At 44.6% G+C, this 16,595-nt stretch overlaps 1 protein-coding gene across 1 annotated transcript; it reads left to right on the forward strand.

Annotated features, from left to right (window-relative positions):
• The first annotated feature begins 615 nt into the window (after window positions 1-615).
• Window positions 616-16,329, forward strand: LOC133359569 (E3 ubiquitin/ISG15 ligase TRIM25-like). The gene is given in 7 exon segments (XM_061578013.1): window positions 616-1,054; window positions 1,057-1,250; window positions 1,720-1,815; window positions 9,528-9,761; window positions 10,618-10,640; window positions 10,992-11,095; window positions 15,648-16,329. Coding segments are annotated over 7 exon segments (1,560 nt in total). The 5' UTR covers window positions 616-693; the 3' UTR covers window positions 16,196-16,329.
• Window positions 16,330-16,595: the final 266 nt, after the last annotated feature.

Below are 16,595 nucleotides of genomic sequence, written 5' to 3' on the forward strand. Positions count from 1 at the left end.
AGTTCAACATACATAAAACCACCGTCCACCCAGAATAAAACGGTGTGGTAGGATTAAAAAAACTAAAATATATTTGACAGATGAACAGAGGTCGCATGAAGCCAGTAGTTAAATATTAGTTGATAAAGGTGGAAGACGATTACAGACTGTGAAGCTTAAACAAACAGGCCTTGCAAGAAAAAAATTGGATAAAGACACAGATGGAAAAAAACAAGTTCACCTTTACATCAGAATGTTTGTACAAGGTGCGGTTCCATTGTGCAATGCACACAGCCTGACCTAGCCGGTCAATCAGCCTGTGGGACAAACCATTATTGCTGTGTCCCGGGTTGCTGCTGCTGCTGAGTTTTGTTTGTACAACTATTATATCACTTGAGACCGGTCAAAGTTATGTATGTTGAAGTTCTTCCACACCGTACGTAGCCAACCGTGCTAATTGGAAGTGCATGAGAACAACTAAACACAAAAATACGTTTTAGCTATTACACAGTGCGTGACTGTAACGCCACGTCTACACAGGTGAGCCCAGCCGCCGTGTGGAACATTCCAGGGCGTGTCTCGAGGTATTTATAACTTAACTGCAGGTGAAGTCAGTTCATTTCCTTGTTCGTCTCCGCTGTGTGAGCAGCTGCTGCTGCGATAGCTCCTCTGTGAGCCGCGGCGAGCGACTGAGTCCGAGTGAAGCCATGTGCCATGGCGAGCGCGTCTCCCAGTGATTGTGTCGACAGTGAGCTGAGCTGCCCCATCTGCCTGGGCACGTTTGACTGCCCCTCCACGCTGAGCTGCGGACACTCGTTCTGCCTCCGGTGTCTGGACGGTGCCTGGGAGACAGCGAGCAGCTTCAGCTGCCCGCAGTGCCGAGCGGCCTTCCTTGAGCGACCCCAGCTGAAGAGGAACGTGGCGCTCGCCAACCTGGTGGAGCAGCTCAGAGTTGGAGAGAGGATGGCTGCAGTTGTCTTCTGTGACGCCTGTGGTGATGGGGAGACTCCTGCAGTGAAGACCTGCCTCAGGTGTGAGATGTCCCTGTGTGAGTCCCACCTGAAGCCTCATCTGAAAACCCCAAGTTGAAGGACCATGTCCTGGTGGCTCCCATTGTCAGCCTGGAGGAAAGAAGATGCAAGAAGCACAAACAGGAGCTCATGTTCTACTGCAAGCAGGACGCGAGCCTGGTGTGCATGACCTGTACCATTACCGGAGAGCATAGACGGCATGATGTCGACACACTGGAGGATGAGCATGAGACACGGAAGGCGAGTACCTCAGTGTGTGAGAATGGGATCGCTTCAGTTCAAGGTAGCCATTCGGTTTTGGCAGGGAAAGGAAGGCACAGGAGTTTGAGTGCAGGGAGGAGGAGGGTGGGTCGAGGCTTTTTGAGTGAGCCGTGCTGGAGGAAGGCCGTGTTTGGACGTTGCTCGTGAAGTGAAGAGACATTGTGTTGAACGATCATGTCCCTGTCCCCTGCTGTGGCCTCTACAACACCTGGACACGAGCTGATAAATTCTCAACTTCCACATCGCATTAAAGAAAACATGAAGTTATTATTCTCTCTTCATTGTGCCTTCTTGCTTACAGACTGTTAAGTCAGTCCAGGCTGACTTCCTTGGCACTCTTCTGGTGGGCAATTCTAGAGCTGTCACTGTGGAGGGCTCTGTGTGGAGTGGGGCTGAGAGGAAGCCGCTCAAGGAGTGGAGTCTCCTCTGGTGACTTCGTCTCTTACAGAGTAGAGTCGGAGAAGAGACGCGAGCGGTGGATGAGAAGAGGAAGAAAGCGGAGGCATCTGTGGGACAGATGAAGTCCACTCGCAAGGACGTGCAGGTACGACGTCTGGGCTCTGTGACTTCGTTGCCTCCACCCTGCGTAAAGTCTGTGACTCTCTATGAGGACAACTACGTAGATTCAAGTGAGCCTTCAGTATCATTGGAAATAGCAATACATTATTTATATTGCCGCTTGAATGTGGATTTTAAAATGTAACGTTTATAACAAACAAGTACATTTTTAGTACCACTGCAAAGCTGTATATGGGATAAATTGAATGACTTTCTATGGGGTTGATAATATAAAAGTGCATTGGATTAAAAACTAACACTTAAAAGAAGTAAAGATTGTGATAAAATTTCATAGAAAATCTTAGCTCTTTAATTCTAGAACACAAGAGTTGACTTGAAGATATATGACAGGGAACGCAGGGAAAACTGTTTCATCACACACCCAAGTATACAATAGACAATTCATACGTAATGGAATGTTAAAACTTGTTTTACTTGCATTTCAGTTTGCATTCATTGTGATGTATTAATGACTGAATCTTGGTGTTGTGCATATAGGGGAGGGGTGGGGAACGTCCGGCCCGCGGGCCGCATAAAACTCGCGAAATTATTTGGCAGTTTCAACCATCACATTAGGGGTGAGTTAATCAAATGTTTTGACCAAATATAACGGGATAATCTTTAAGTTGATACTTTTGCATGGCCGGCGAATGATGTTATAAATGTCCAATGGCCCTTGGCAGAAAAAATGTTCCCCACTCCTGGTATAAGGCAACCGATAATGATGCAATTGCGTATACTTTTAACATTTCTGCAAGGAATGGGTTTGAGCCTATTTGTTATCAACTGCATGGATTTACATTCTAACTAAATATATGACCTAGAATAAGGCATATCCTCATATAGAGAACTGGACGCATTTGACCAGTGTTGCTTGCGACGGAGACTTCACATTCACTCTGCGAATGTATCTCAAATACCGGAGTCCATCGATGAACAGCATGACAGTTGCTGTCTGAAGCAGTCACAGCCAGGAGGATCTGGCTCTGTGGACACATTGCAGGGCTGACGCATTGGATGATCCCACCAGAGCACTGTGTGCAATCATTGATGGCCTTACTCAGGATTGGAGGTGGCCCAGGGGCAGGCCGAGGCTGACCTGAACGCGCACGATTGAGGCCGATCTCAGGCATCATAATCTAGGCGGCCTGCACTCAGCATGGTGTGTAACCCAGGACAGAGTTGCCTGGCAATGTGTCATGAGCATTGCTACACCTCGGCCTGCTAAATATTGATTTATATCCTCCATCAAGTCACCTTGTGATGGTAATAATAATTTACACCAGGTTAACACTTAGGCTTTTGCGACTATTATTGTTCAAATTAGAGTTTTTTTTGGAGTTAGATCGTGACAATATGAATATGTCATTAAACCCACCACCACCCAACACCGCCAATTTGTAAGGTTTGTTACATAAACAAAACATGCCAATTAGATATTACTAGTTCAGCAAACCGATGTGTTGGAGAGGAAACCCACAACATTTACAATTTGAGTATGACATTTCACCGGTAATTGCAACCAGCTTCATCAGGCCACAGCCAGAATTGTTCTTAAATAAATAAATAAATGCGATGTCATCACTTGTGAGCCAATCAGGTTCGGAGACCAGGGGATGGGGTTCGTGTATTTATCTAAATTACAATTGATATCTACTATTGGTTGGGTTATTCACAGTTAATCAACACACAAGATATATATCATGTATGTACATTGTGCATTTGTAGTTTCAATGATTCGGAGAGAAGGTTCGTAGGAGGCACCTTTTGTTTATCAACTTCCACAGTTTTGTCCACACACTCTCCACAGTTGCTTAGCCTACCCTGTACACAACACTAACGGTCAAACACTGACCATGCCGACTGAGCCAACAACTTTTAGCAGCGCAATATCTAGTGAAGACGGCAGTGATGACGGCAACGAATTGACAGCAACAACGAGACAAGTCCACTCCCAGAACCGGCAGCCCCGAGACCCCACTCTCGGCTCCTTTTATGCTCTCAGAGCGGCCTGGCTCCGCCCTGACCGCACCTCCCTTCTCAAACCTGCTAGCAGGTTCCAGGGGCGTCCAGATGGGGTCCTCCATGACCCTTGCCTGAGTTATTTCTCTCTGCCAACACACCGTGCACACCCTCATCGGCGTGTGTACTGTTTGTCCACCTCAGTTTCCGCCGCTGTCCACCAGCCGGCACTATTACACTACACATGTATTAAAAATAACTCTTATGGATAAATTATACCCTTTGTTAAACCAGTGTAACATTGAGGCCTTGCCACAACCTTCATGCTAGCAGATTGCTTAACAATACATTACCATGCTGGTCAATGTGGGTTGGTGAAGACAGCCCAGCACCCATTCATAAATGACTCACCACACAGTTTGATGACCACCACACCACCACTGCCCTACCTGGTGAACATCATCATGACGATTCTACTGCCCATGTCGTCATTGGTTTCCACTTTCCTCTCTCTGTCTTGTCAATATGCTCTAGTAGTGCCACATCTTTCTGGTACCAATCTTTAATGTCAATCCATTCTCTGTGAGGTCTAACTCTCTTTCCGGTTCCTTCCATATTTCTGAACAACAAAATAGTTTTCATTTGCCTGTTGTTTTCCATACTACATATGTGTAGTGCCAGTTTCCTTATCATTGCTGCATCATTAGGTCTTCTTCTGTGTGCCATATTTTTCTTACTTCTACATTGGTCACTCTTTGGGTTCAGCTTAGATGCAGTATCCTTCTATAGCAATACATTTCGAGTACCAATATCTTATGTCTGTCAGTATTTGTTAATGTCCAAGTCTCGCAAGCATACAAAGCTGTATTGAACACACATGTTCTTATGATGTTCAGTTTGTTCTTGTAGCTGATTTTCTTGCTTCTCCAGATGTTATTAAATCCTGCCATTAATCATTTTGCCTTTGCGATTCTCGCTCTTATTGCGTCTTTAGTGTAGTCATTGTCCCATGTCAGTAGATGTCCCAAGGAATACAAGTTCCTTTACATTCACAATCTTGCTGCTTTGTATTATTGCTTCTTTCTCAATGTATCCCTTCTGAACACCATTGTCTTTGCCTTTTCTTTTCCACGTTAATCCTCAGTCTTGCATCCTTTCCTAACTTATTGAGCGTATGAACACTTTGCTGCAGGACTATGCATCTTATTTTCCATTAGATCTATGTCGTCCACGAATCTTTATTCTGTCTCCTTGCATATATATATCCCGTGCTATTGTCCTGAATGGCATCTATCACTCTTTCGAAGTGTAGTGTCATAGGTCTCTTCTTCCTTCTTGTTGGAGGCTTGTGTGTGTGTGCGGGTGGCATGCGTCGCACACACTCAGTCAGAGACAGGATAGTCGCAAGAGGCACCGTCCTCCCCTTTTATTGTTGTTGTGTTCACGCCACCAACTCCGGCTCCCTCTCTCACGACCATGCTGCCGCACGACCCGGCCCAGACACGACCCTGCCGCATTGCACCGATGGCGTCGATCGAGACAGCAAACTACTGTCCGGCCGCGCAATGCCCAGGTGAAGGCGGTAGCGACGACGAAGAGACGAGTCCACTCCCAGAACCGGCAGCCTGGAGCTCTCGCTCTGCTGCTTATATTCCCCTCAGCGCGGCTTGGCTCCGCCCTAGCCACGCCTCCCTTCTCGAACCCACCAGAGGGTTCTTGGGGCTTCCCCACGAGGTCTACCGTGACCCTTGCCCCAGTTCCTCCACCCTACCAGCACACACGCATATGTAGGACTCGTACTCGGCTGTCTTTTTGTTCTCTTTATTTTCCGCTTAAGAGTCCACCTCCGCCGCGCCACCGCTCTGCGTCTCTCCGTGCCCTCACTCCGCTCCGCGTCGCTCCGTGCCCTCACGTCTCTCCGCGTCTCTCTCTCGCCGCGCCGCGTCTCCTCCGCGTCTCTCTCTCGCCGCGCCGCGTCTCCTCCGCGTCTCTCTCTCTCGCTAGGTCTGTCGACTCTACTGCTATTCTACACTGCATCCTTCAGATGCATGGCTACCCCTGTTCGCACACTGCGTTCTCGCTATCACTGTCTCTCTATCTCCACTCCGTCTGTCGCTGCTAACCCACTCTTTCTCTGCTCTACTACCGTCACCGCCTGCTCTGCGATTCCCCGGGCACCGTCGCTGCAGCTCCATCCAAGACGCCGACCAGAAGACCCCCTCTCGCTGTCGCGTTGTGGTTTATATCCCTATACCAATTAATCCCCATTAATTATCTCAACCCCCCGCTTATTACTCGCCCCCTGGCCCCCGGTCTCACGTGACCTTGTTTTTGCCGCCAGCGCGATGCCAGGTAATACCCAATTACCCTCTTAGCCAATCTCTGGCCTGTGTCCCCCCGGCTACCCCGAACACCTGTCTCAACACTTAACTACCCCCTCACCTAATCCCACAACAACAACCCTGTCCTCACATACCCCCCACTGTACTCTGCTCGCTCGCATAGCAACAGTGGAAGAGAATATGTGGCGCGCTATAACTCAAGTCCTACACATATATGCTCAATGGCGTGTGTGCTAACGGCCCACCTACAGTTGCAGCTGCTGTACAAGAGTCAGCACTATGTCACTCTACTATTAGAGGTAAAGGGGATATAGCAACACCAGTTACGTCAACAGGAATACCAGCAAAACTATTAGCTGGAAGCTGATCTGCTCATTCAGTCTCTAAAATCCTGTTGAAAATAACTGCAACATTGACTTGCAATATAAAGCCAAACACGAAGCCACAAATATATTCCAATCGAAACTAATTGTCTGGGATGAAGCACACACGTATGCCAGGCTGTTGATAGCTTATTGGGTTATCGAACAGTTAAATGTAAACAATTTGGAGGCAAGTCCTACTGGTTACTTTACGTGGATCACGGCCTCTTGTATAAAGAAGCATCGTTTCTGGGGAGAATTGCAGGTGCTGAAGCTGAAACAGAATTTGCGAGCTCTGGGAAAGTGAAACGGAACTTGTGGAATAGCTCCTGGACGTTGTTGATGGAAAAACAGACGATACAGCAACATTACACTCACACTGCTATCCAGAAAATCAAGATACATTTGCGCAACTATACGGTGACATTTACTTTTCTACGATTACTCCTGAACAGCTTAAATGAAGCGCAATACTGAATGTTACAAATGCAGACTTTTTTATCTCAACAATGGAGCTGAGTGCTTTTCTAGTGCGTGGATACTATTGTGAGTGATGATACTGCTGATCAACTTGCAATCCCGGAAGAATTGTTAAAGTCTTACTCCAACCGGAATGCCTTCTCATGAACTGAAACTTAAAGTAGGAGCCGTTATCATGCTCCTTAGAAACCTAATGTCATTGTGAGGACTACTTAATGGTACAAGACTTACTTTTACTCAAATACAAACTTGCATAATCGAAGCAAAAATGATCGATGGAGCAACCTCCGACAGTGTACTTATTCAATTAGACACGAAATTAACATTCAGTTTCATACGCTAACAATTCCCCATACGATTGGCTTTTTTTTATTTACAATCAATAAGTCACAATGTCAAACGTTTGATGAAAAATGCATTAACTTACCTAAGTCTGTTTTTAGTCAAGGGCAATTATATCTTTTCTAGATTTGAAGTTTTTGTGACTGAAACGGTCCATACTCTTTGTTTTTTTTCGGTAAAGTCACGTAGGTAAAAAATTTAATAAAAATAAATTAAATCACGATGTTTCAGAGGCAACACAAGCTTCCGTCTTCAGGTGGCACCGTCACAGCAAAATTACTGTATCAAGTGAAGTGATACAGTAATTTTGCTGTGACGGTGCCACCTGAAGACGGAAGCTTGTGTTGCCTCCGAAACGTCGTGATTTAATTTATTTTTATTTTATTTTTTACCTACGTGACTTTACCGAAAAAACCAATAAGTATACAATTATATCTAGCTCGATCAAGAGTCATATCGTGTGAGTCACTTAATCTAGTGTCGGAAAAAAACCCAGAATATGGCAATTGTGTATTTATATCAATCTTTGTTGAAAAATATGAGTAACAAAAATGCGTGAATGTTTAATTAAGATCTGATAGATCAGTGAATGTTTCACCAGGTACAGCTAGTCTCGTATAAAGCCCTTACGAGTGGGAACACGCAGCAGTGCTGGCTTAGAAAACGTACCCACCCCTAATCATTCGCTCAGCCAATGAGCGCGACGCACGCTGAGCCAACCAGACGCCACCCCCCATGATTCTATTATCACGATTTTTATAAAAAAAATTAAAACAATCAATTTTTTTTATGTTAGCGAGGTGAGAACTCACTCGACCAGGATAGAGTTCCAGGCTCCATCTAAAAGAAACCTCGTCACAGAAATGTAGACTGAGGTCACTGCTAAGTTCACGGAGGTCCTGGAGCTCTTCTCTGAGAATGACCCCAGACTGGGAGTGCAGCAGCTCCCACAACCTCGTCTCCCACTGCTGCCATGGTAGCAGGAGTACAGTATTATGCACAGCATGTCATACTTAATGAGGTTATTATAAAAAAAATATATTGATTAAATGTTTACCATCTGTATTCTTGGTGCTTTTACCGATACCCCAATGAAGCCCTAATCCGAAAGCAATAACGCTGATGGGAACACATCCTGATATATACAACAGTATAATGACCCATTTTTGCGCTGATTCGATAAGCACTCACTTCAGGAAGCATACTGAGCATTTAGCGAGGTCTGCCAGTACTGATAAAATAATTCAGTCCCAAAAGGCCATGGGGCAAATAGATTGTGTACAAAATACTTTTAATGATGAATCTATGCAGAAGGTGAATCATGTGCTTATCTTTACCGAAAGAACCAAGAACATGTGCCTATCTGTTTTGGTAAATAATTTACAGATCCTCACCAATACACTTCTGGACGAAGGTTCCGCAACATCGTGTTGATCATTGAGGCTAGTTGGCCATACTTAGTTGCATGGGTCAGTGCAGGTTGGTGAAGGTAGAGTCCAGCACTGGTTCATATCTCAATCATTACGCAGCCCTCTAATCGTGTTTGAGGCTGGGGAGGGAGCCCAGCCTAGGCTGAGGGGCAAGGACACTCCAGTAATGTGGGGTAGTAACAGCAGCGTGGAAGGACGCGTCGCAAAACCTAGTTTTAATTTCTGGTAATTTTAGAGAGAACAGGGAGGTACTTATTGAGGTTGCGACTGGGAATTTGCAGAGTTAGGAGGTGCTTACATACTTGGCGGATTTGTTTTAAAGGAATATTAGGATGAAGACAGCCCTGTGGTGGTCTCTAAACATATCCAGGGGAGATAAATTGGAGGTGATACAGAGGTTGCAATAATGTGTTGATATGGAGGCATCAAGGTCAAAGTGGGCGGCCAGGTGGTATAATGGAACAAGAGGCTAGACGGTCAATTATTTCACAGGAGTCAAAGGTGGGGAGGATGGCAGCTTGGACTACATGAAGATGGAGCCGAGGTGAGACAATGTGTTTATTTATATAGAAGATTTTGTTTATTAAACGATATGATCAATTTGAAGGGCAAGATAGCACATAGATACCTAAAGTTATCGACCTGTTCAATGGGATGTGAGTCCAAAGACATAACGTGAAGGCAGGGAAAAATAGGTTTGGAGTAACCGGAAAACAATGTGGCTTTTGTCTTAACAGCATGGAATATTAATTTATAGAATCCATCACACGCCCTTTGCAGGATTACATGGTCCAGACCAAGGCTCACATCTCAGGCGAGTTCACCCGCATGAGGGTGACGCTGGATGAGGACGAGAGGGCAGCTCTGGATCGCGTAGATGTGAAGGGGCACGAGCTGCTGTCCCAGATCGAGGAGAACATCGCTCATTACGAGCACGAGATCAGCGAGCTCCAGGCAGCAGCTACGCGCCTGCGCACTCTGCAGGAGGAGAGGGACTCACTCACGTTCTTGCAGGTAGAGCACTCACGGAGCCAGGGCGAGTGCCCCAGTTCACGTGTTCATTACGTTTGTAAACTTGGCAGATGCGTTGCAACACAAAACACAAGATAACACCACTTCCATGGTCAAGACAAATATAGCCCATGGGTTCTGAAAGTAAATGTAGAGTCAAGTTCACCAACTTGGATTTGTATATTGTAATAAAAATATAAACTAGTGCTGAATTTCAAAATAATAAAAAAACTATTAACACACAAATTCCTCGAGTAATTGGTTGGTAATATATGCAGACATTGGCATTACAAATTGTAACCGCATCATCCTGTAATGTACATCAGATTGAGGCCACTTGACACTACATTTACATTTTTCATTTTACCAAATGTATACCAACCATTAGTTATGCTGAACACGGAAGGGCTTTTAACATCAGGAAAGCCAGAAGCAGTTATTTTCAGCATTGACTGCTGATGAGTCTTTGAAAGTTGAAACAAATCCCGAGATTGCTTGCCTCAACAAATGTTCACCCTGCTAAATTATGGACTCTGGTAACACCACGCTCTGGTTGTAATTCACGCTCGCAGTGGATCATTATTTTGAATGTTGCTTCACAATCACTGCAACTCGATGTCAAGTGCCACGGACGCCTCTTGCCATGACATCGAGTACCGAGTGGCAACAGTTTTAGAGGCCACACCTTGCTGATGAGAATCATTGAGTCCTAATGCATCCATGGCTTTGTCTTGATTACAACCAACAACACTAGGCCACGCGAATGTCTGAGTGCAGCCTCATCGCGTCTACCAATCACCGTGTGGTTAACGTGGCTGGAGGTGAACTGACTCACGCCCCCTGTGTCTGACTCCTGCAGGTTCACCTGAAAGAGACAAACCGGTATGGACTATGAACTTGCACCGATTAACACACGGGGTGACGCCTTGTGTGGAACATGGGCTGAGTAATGATGATTATGTGTGATGATGATGATGTGTGATGATGCTGTGTTATGTTGTGTGATGATGTGTGGCATGATGCTGTGTAAGACGAGGGTTGTGTGATGTGTGCTGTGATGCTATGCGCAATGTTGCCGTTTGTGATGCCGTGTGTGATGATGCCATGTGTGATGATGGTGGGTGATGATGTTGTATGTGATGATGTGTAGTATGATACTGTGTATGCTGATGCTGTGTGTGATTATGCTGTGCGTAATGATGCTGTGTGTCACTGCTGGTTTTTGTCTCACAGGAGAGACGCTCAGAAGGGAGATCCACCCTCATCTCCCAGCAAAAAAGACATCGCCACGATCAGCGCCCTGCAGGGAGCTGTGGTCAACCTGCTGGCATTCATGTGTGAGTTCCACGGACTCTTACCACCTGTGTGTGTGTGTTATTGTGCGTGTAATTGTGTCTTGTGTGTATGTTGCGGAGCGGTGGCATAGTGGTTAACGTGCTACAATATGAACCTGGCAACACAAATTCGATTCCCGTTCACAGCCAACACCAGTGACAATTTTCTGAACCGGTCATGAGCTTCCCCTAGGTCGACTCAGCATCAAATGACTACCTGGTGTAGTGTGTAAAAACTGCCACTTGGGAGACAAAGGCGGCCTTACGTGGTGCTGGCCACCCACCCCCTCATGTTCCATACCGGCCTTGAAGTGTCACTCGCTAACAATTCTTGCCCCACAGCCTGTTTGGGCTATATGGGGGGTCTTGTAATTGTGTCTGTTTGTATGCGTATGTGTAGATGAGCGAGAGTGAGTACGGATGTGCAATGATGATGGGATGCTCTGAGCACTGAGCTACAAACATGGTCACCTACACGTGACTCACGGCCATGGCTATCATCAATGGTGAGTGGATTCAGAACCAATTCTGAGCCTCTCCCAGATGAACCCTTGGCTTAAACGAGTACCGGGTACGTCCTGTAACCATCAGCACTGCGGACACAAAGGCGGCCTGCAGAATTCATATGGTGAAATGGCTTTTATAACTACATCAATATAAATTTAAATGAAGTTGTGGCTTGGCTCTCCAACACACCGGAGTGCTGTACTAGTGACGAATTGGCATGTTCTGTTTACGTGACAACCCTTACTAGTTGTCTGTGTCGGGTAGTGGCAGGTTTAACGACACATTTAGATATTTACGCGATCTAACCCCAAAAAAACCTCTTATGTATTATATAAACTTAGGGTTGATTGGTAATGCCCAAGGATCATACATCCAGACTAAGACACGTTGGAGATGTTTAGGCTTCATGTCAACAGCTTGATGCTCAGTCAAACTAAGGCATTTTTAGGATTCTTATGTTCCCCAGTTCATGGCTAAGGCTCACAGAGCGAGACTAAGGCATAATCTTGGTCAACCTTGTCTATCACTACACGGCACGTGCAAACATCAACATTACGACTGTAATGTATTCATTAGACACTAATATATAGCACACACGAGTGTATTTCACTATTACATAAGCTCCATTGATATTACACGCGTGTATTATCCAGTAAGGTTGCTGTTGTAGCAGATGAAACTACGAGTATAAGTCTTCTCTGTAATGGATGTCATCATCAGACTGGAGCCAGACTACATCACCGTAGTGATGCGCAGGATTCATTGTTAATGATGTAGGCTCATATCCATACTAAGGCAGCCTAAGGATTCTCATTATTCATTCATAATGCTTGAGGCTGCTATATCCCTACTAAAGCATCTTAAGGATTATTGGGGTCCAATGCTAATACCTGAGGCTCACAGAGCCAGACTGGGCTATCGCTGTGGCTGACCACGTGTATCACTGTGCAAACAGATACATTACTATTGCCCATGTATTGCAATACCTCTACGTTCACATACAACACACACACGAGTGTAAAGGAGTATTACATGAGCTCTATTAACCCTACACGTGTGTATAATTGAATGAGGATGCTGTTGCTATTCTGCGTGTGAGTGTTTAACACAGAGACACTATGGCTGATATTCTTAGGATTCATTATTAGTGCTTGAGGCAGTGTGATACAGACTCAGACACAGGATTCTTAGGGTTCCGTGTTAAAGTCTGAAGCTCTCAGCATCAACGGCACTGAGTCTTTGACACACACAAGCTATGGCTGATATTATTAGGATTCATTACACTGTGTAATAAAAAAAATGTCCCTGGGCAGTAAGTGTTATTTTCTAATTGCGTATGCCTCAAAAGTACACAAAATGGCTATTATTTCTCACAAACTTTGCTTTTGTGACCAAGACAGTGATATTTTGAAATTTACTCATTTTCAATGGGAATTCCAGATAGATTCAGTGCTGAGTAGTAACTTGTAGTAACTTCTAGAACATTCAAGAACTTTCCAGTAATACAAAAGTAGTATAAATACAGGACCCTTAAGCCCACCAGTTCAGTTTACAGTGGTACCTCGGTATGCGTCGTTAATTCGTTCCAGAAGGTAGGACTTATACCGAAAATGACGTATACCAAACTAATTTTTCCTATAAGAAATAAAGGAAAGGAAATAATCCGTTCCAGAGTATAAGAAATTATATTTAATATGGCATGATATACATTAATGGGGTTGTATAAAATAAGAATTAGACTTAACGTATTACTAAAATGCATATATAAATTAAAATAAATGCACACACGATTGTACATCACTACACCATCACACACACACACACGAGTGTACATCACTACACTATCACACACACAACTGTACATCACTACACTATCACACACACAAGTGTACATCACTACACTATCACACACACACACGAGTGTACATCACTACACTATCACACACACACACGAGTGTACATCACTACACTAACACACACACACACACACGAGTGTACATCACTACACTATCACACCCACACACGAGTGTACATCACTACACTATCACACACACTCACGAGTGTACATCACTACACTATCACACACGAGTGTACATCACTACACTATCACACACAGACACACACGAGTGTACATCAATACACTATCACACACACAAACGAGTGTACATCACTACACTATCTCACACACACACGAGTGTACATTACTACACTATCACACACACACGAGTGTACATCACTACACTATCACACACACACACGAGTGTACATCACTACACTATCTCACACACACACGAGTGTACATCAGTACACTATCACACACACACGAGTGTACATCACTACACTATCACACACACAAACGAGTGTACATCACTACACTATCTGACACACACACGAGTGTACATCAGTACACTATCACACACACACGAGTGTACATCACTACACTATCACACACACACACGAGTGTACATCACTACACTATCTCACACACACACGAGTGTACATCAGTACACTATCACACACACACGAGTGTACATCACTACACTATCACACACACACACGAGTGTACATCACTACACTCACATACACACACGAGTGTACATCACTACACTATCACACACACACACACACACGAGTGTACATCACTACACTATCACACACACATACACACACGAGTGTACACCACTACACTATCACACACACACCTCGTGTGCCGTGCCGGCCTTCACAGGTGCTCACCAACACCACTTGCCCCTACAGCCTGTGAAAGGTGACACACGGGAGATGTTTGTGTTTGTTGTACACACACAGAGACGCTGCGGCGGTGTTGATATCCACGCTGCTGTGATCCACTGCCTCCCACGGGCACTACCGCACAGGGGGGCTGAACGATTAATCGATTTCAAATCGAAGTCGCAATTTGAAACAATGCGATTAGCAAATCGCAAAGGCTGCGATTTTTGAAAAGTGTTTTATTTTTTATTATTAAAATTGTATTGATTTAACTTAACAATTAATTCTAGATTTGAAGCTTTCGTGACTGCAAGGATTCATACTCTTAGGTTGTTTCGGTAAAGTCACGTTGGTAAAATATAATAATAAAATAAAATAATAATAAATGAAAATAACTCAATTCAATCACGATGTTTCGAAGGCAACACAAGTCTCCGTCTTCAGGTGGGACCGTCACAGCTAAATTTACTGTATCACTTTATTTTATTATTATTTTATTATTAGTTAATTTTATTATTTTACCATTTAGTTAATACTATTTTATTTTATTATTATTTCGATAGTATTTTATTATAAAAACATCTTATTATTATTTTATTATTTATAAATATTAGTTTATCAATATTTAATTTAATTATTATTGTTGTATTAGCAATTTTTATTTTATTATTATTTCAATATTATTTTGCCGCTATTATTTTATTATTATTTATATTTTATTATTGTATTATTATTTTATTATTATTTTATTATTATTATTATTTTACCTACGTGACTTTACCGAAAAAACTTAACAATTGTTCTATCTTTGATCTTTCTATTTCAATTAAAACATTTTAACAAATACATGTTGGGAGCATTTAATATATTTTAAGTTTTCAGCCTTGCATTAGAATATATAGAGCAGTTCACATTTTTATGGTATCATCACATGTTTTACATCTACTACACAGTGAATATTGAACTGAAGCTCGACTTTTAAAAATGTAGATGGCGGGGCAGACAAACGCACCGCTGTACTGTACTTCTGTGCTCTCGCCAGCCGCGCCACCTGCCTCCACAAACACGCGGTGACCAGCGTGGTGAAGTATGGTCAAATATACCCCGCGACCCCCACGGCGTAGAGAGGCCCTCATCCAGCAGTGGATTGACAAAGTGCCCGTTACATGTCATCACACCGATAGCTACGCATTACAACGTTGTATAACAATGCTCATTATGAATTGCTCTATTGTAGTGTACGTGCGTGTTAGTGCACGAGTGCTGTTGTTATAGTGGTGCTGTTGTTACACGGCGACTGTGATTATCGTTACTGCAGACGGACGCTCACCGACTGTGGACACAAACTCGGCCTGCAACCTCCTCCAGATTTCCTCGGACCTCAGGACGGTGACGTGGACCGCTGTCTCCCAGGGTCGCCCCGATCACCCGCACCGCTTTGATTGGTATCCACAAGCCCTGTGCTCCGAGAGCTTCTCGTCGGGTCAGCACTACTGGGAGGTGGACGTGGGGGGTGCGGCGGGGGGCTTTGAGGTTGGAGTCGCGTACGGGACGATCGCACGGAAAGGGAGTGGTAAAGAGTGCTGGCTGGGACACAACGACTCATCCTGGGCTTTATATAAAAATAACAACAGCTGCTCAGTGTGGCATGGTGGTGTGAAGACCTCAGTGCCGGTGAAGGATCCTCCCCGGAGAGTCGGGTGTCACCTGCACTGGGAGGCGGGGCTGCTGTCGTTTTACCGCGCCGACTCCATGGAGCTGCTGCACTCCGTCCACCACTCGTTTAGTCAACCGCTCTACCCCGCACTGGGTGTGGGTGGTGTTGATGACTCCGTGAGGATTCTGGATCTGAGTCGTGCGTGCTGAGAGCACGGAGTGTGAGCAGCGCAGAGAAACGGGCACAACGCACAGACTCACGCACACAAAGACACAGATCCCCCGTGTAGCCTTCACAGGCTGTTGGGGCAAGTGCTGTTAGCGAGCACCTATGGGGCCGTCCATAAATGACGTCACGCACCTGGGAGGGGTTAGACATTTGTGACGATGGGGGGGGGGGGCGTTGAGAAATGTGACGTCACGTCAAAATGAGTAACTTTAAATGAATATAGACAACACGTTCTACTTAATTAAATAGACTTTTTAATAAATGTTTTCTCCTACAACATCAGAGTGCAGCGCCACATTAAATATGCACTACAATGACAATAGTTTAAAGCTATTTTAGGCATGTTTTATTTTTTTTTGGGGGGGGGGGGCAGAGCTTTGT

The sequence above is a fragment of the Lethenteron reissneri genome, chromosome 65, assembly GCF_015708825.2.
Source record: "Lethenteron reissneri isolate LAM-NWPU_2019-01 chromosome 65, ASM1570882v1, whole genome shotgun sequence".
Taxonomy (NCBI): domain Eukaryota; kingdom Metazoa; phylum Chordata; class Hyperoartia; order Petromyzontiformes; family Petromyzontidae; genus Lethenteron; species Lethenteron reissneri.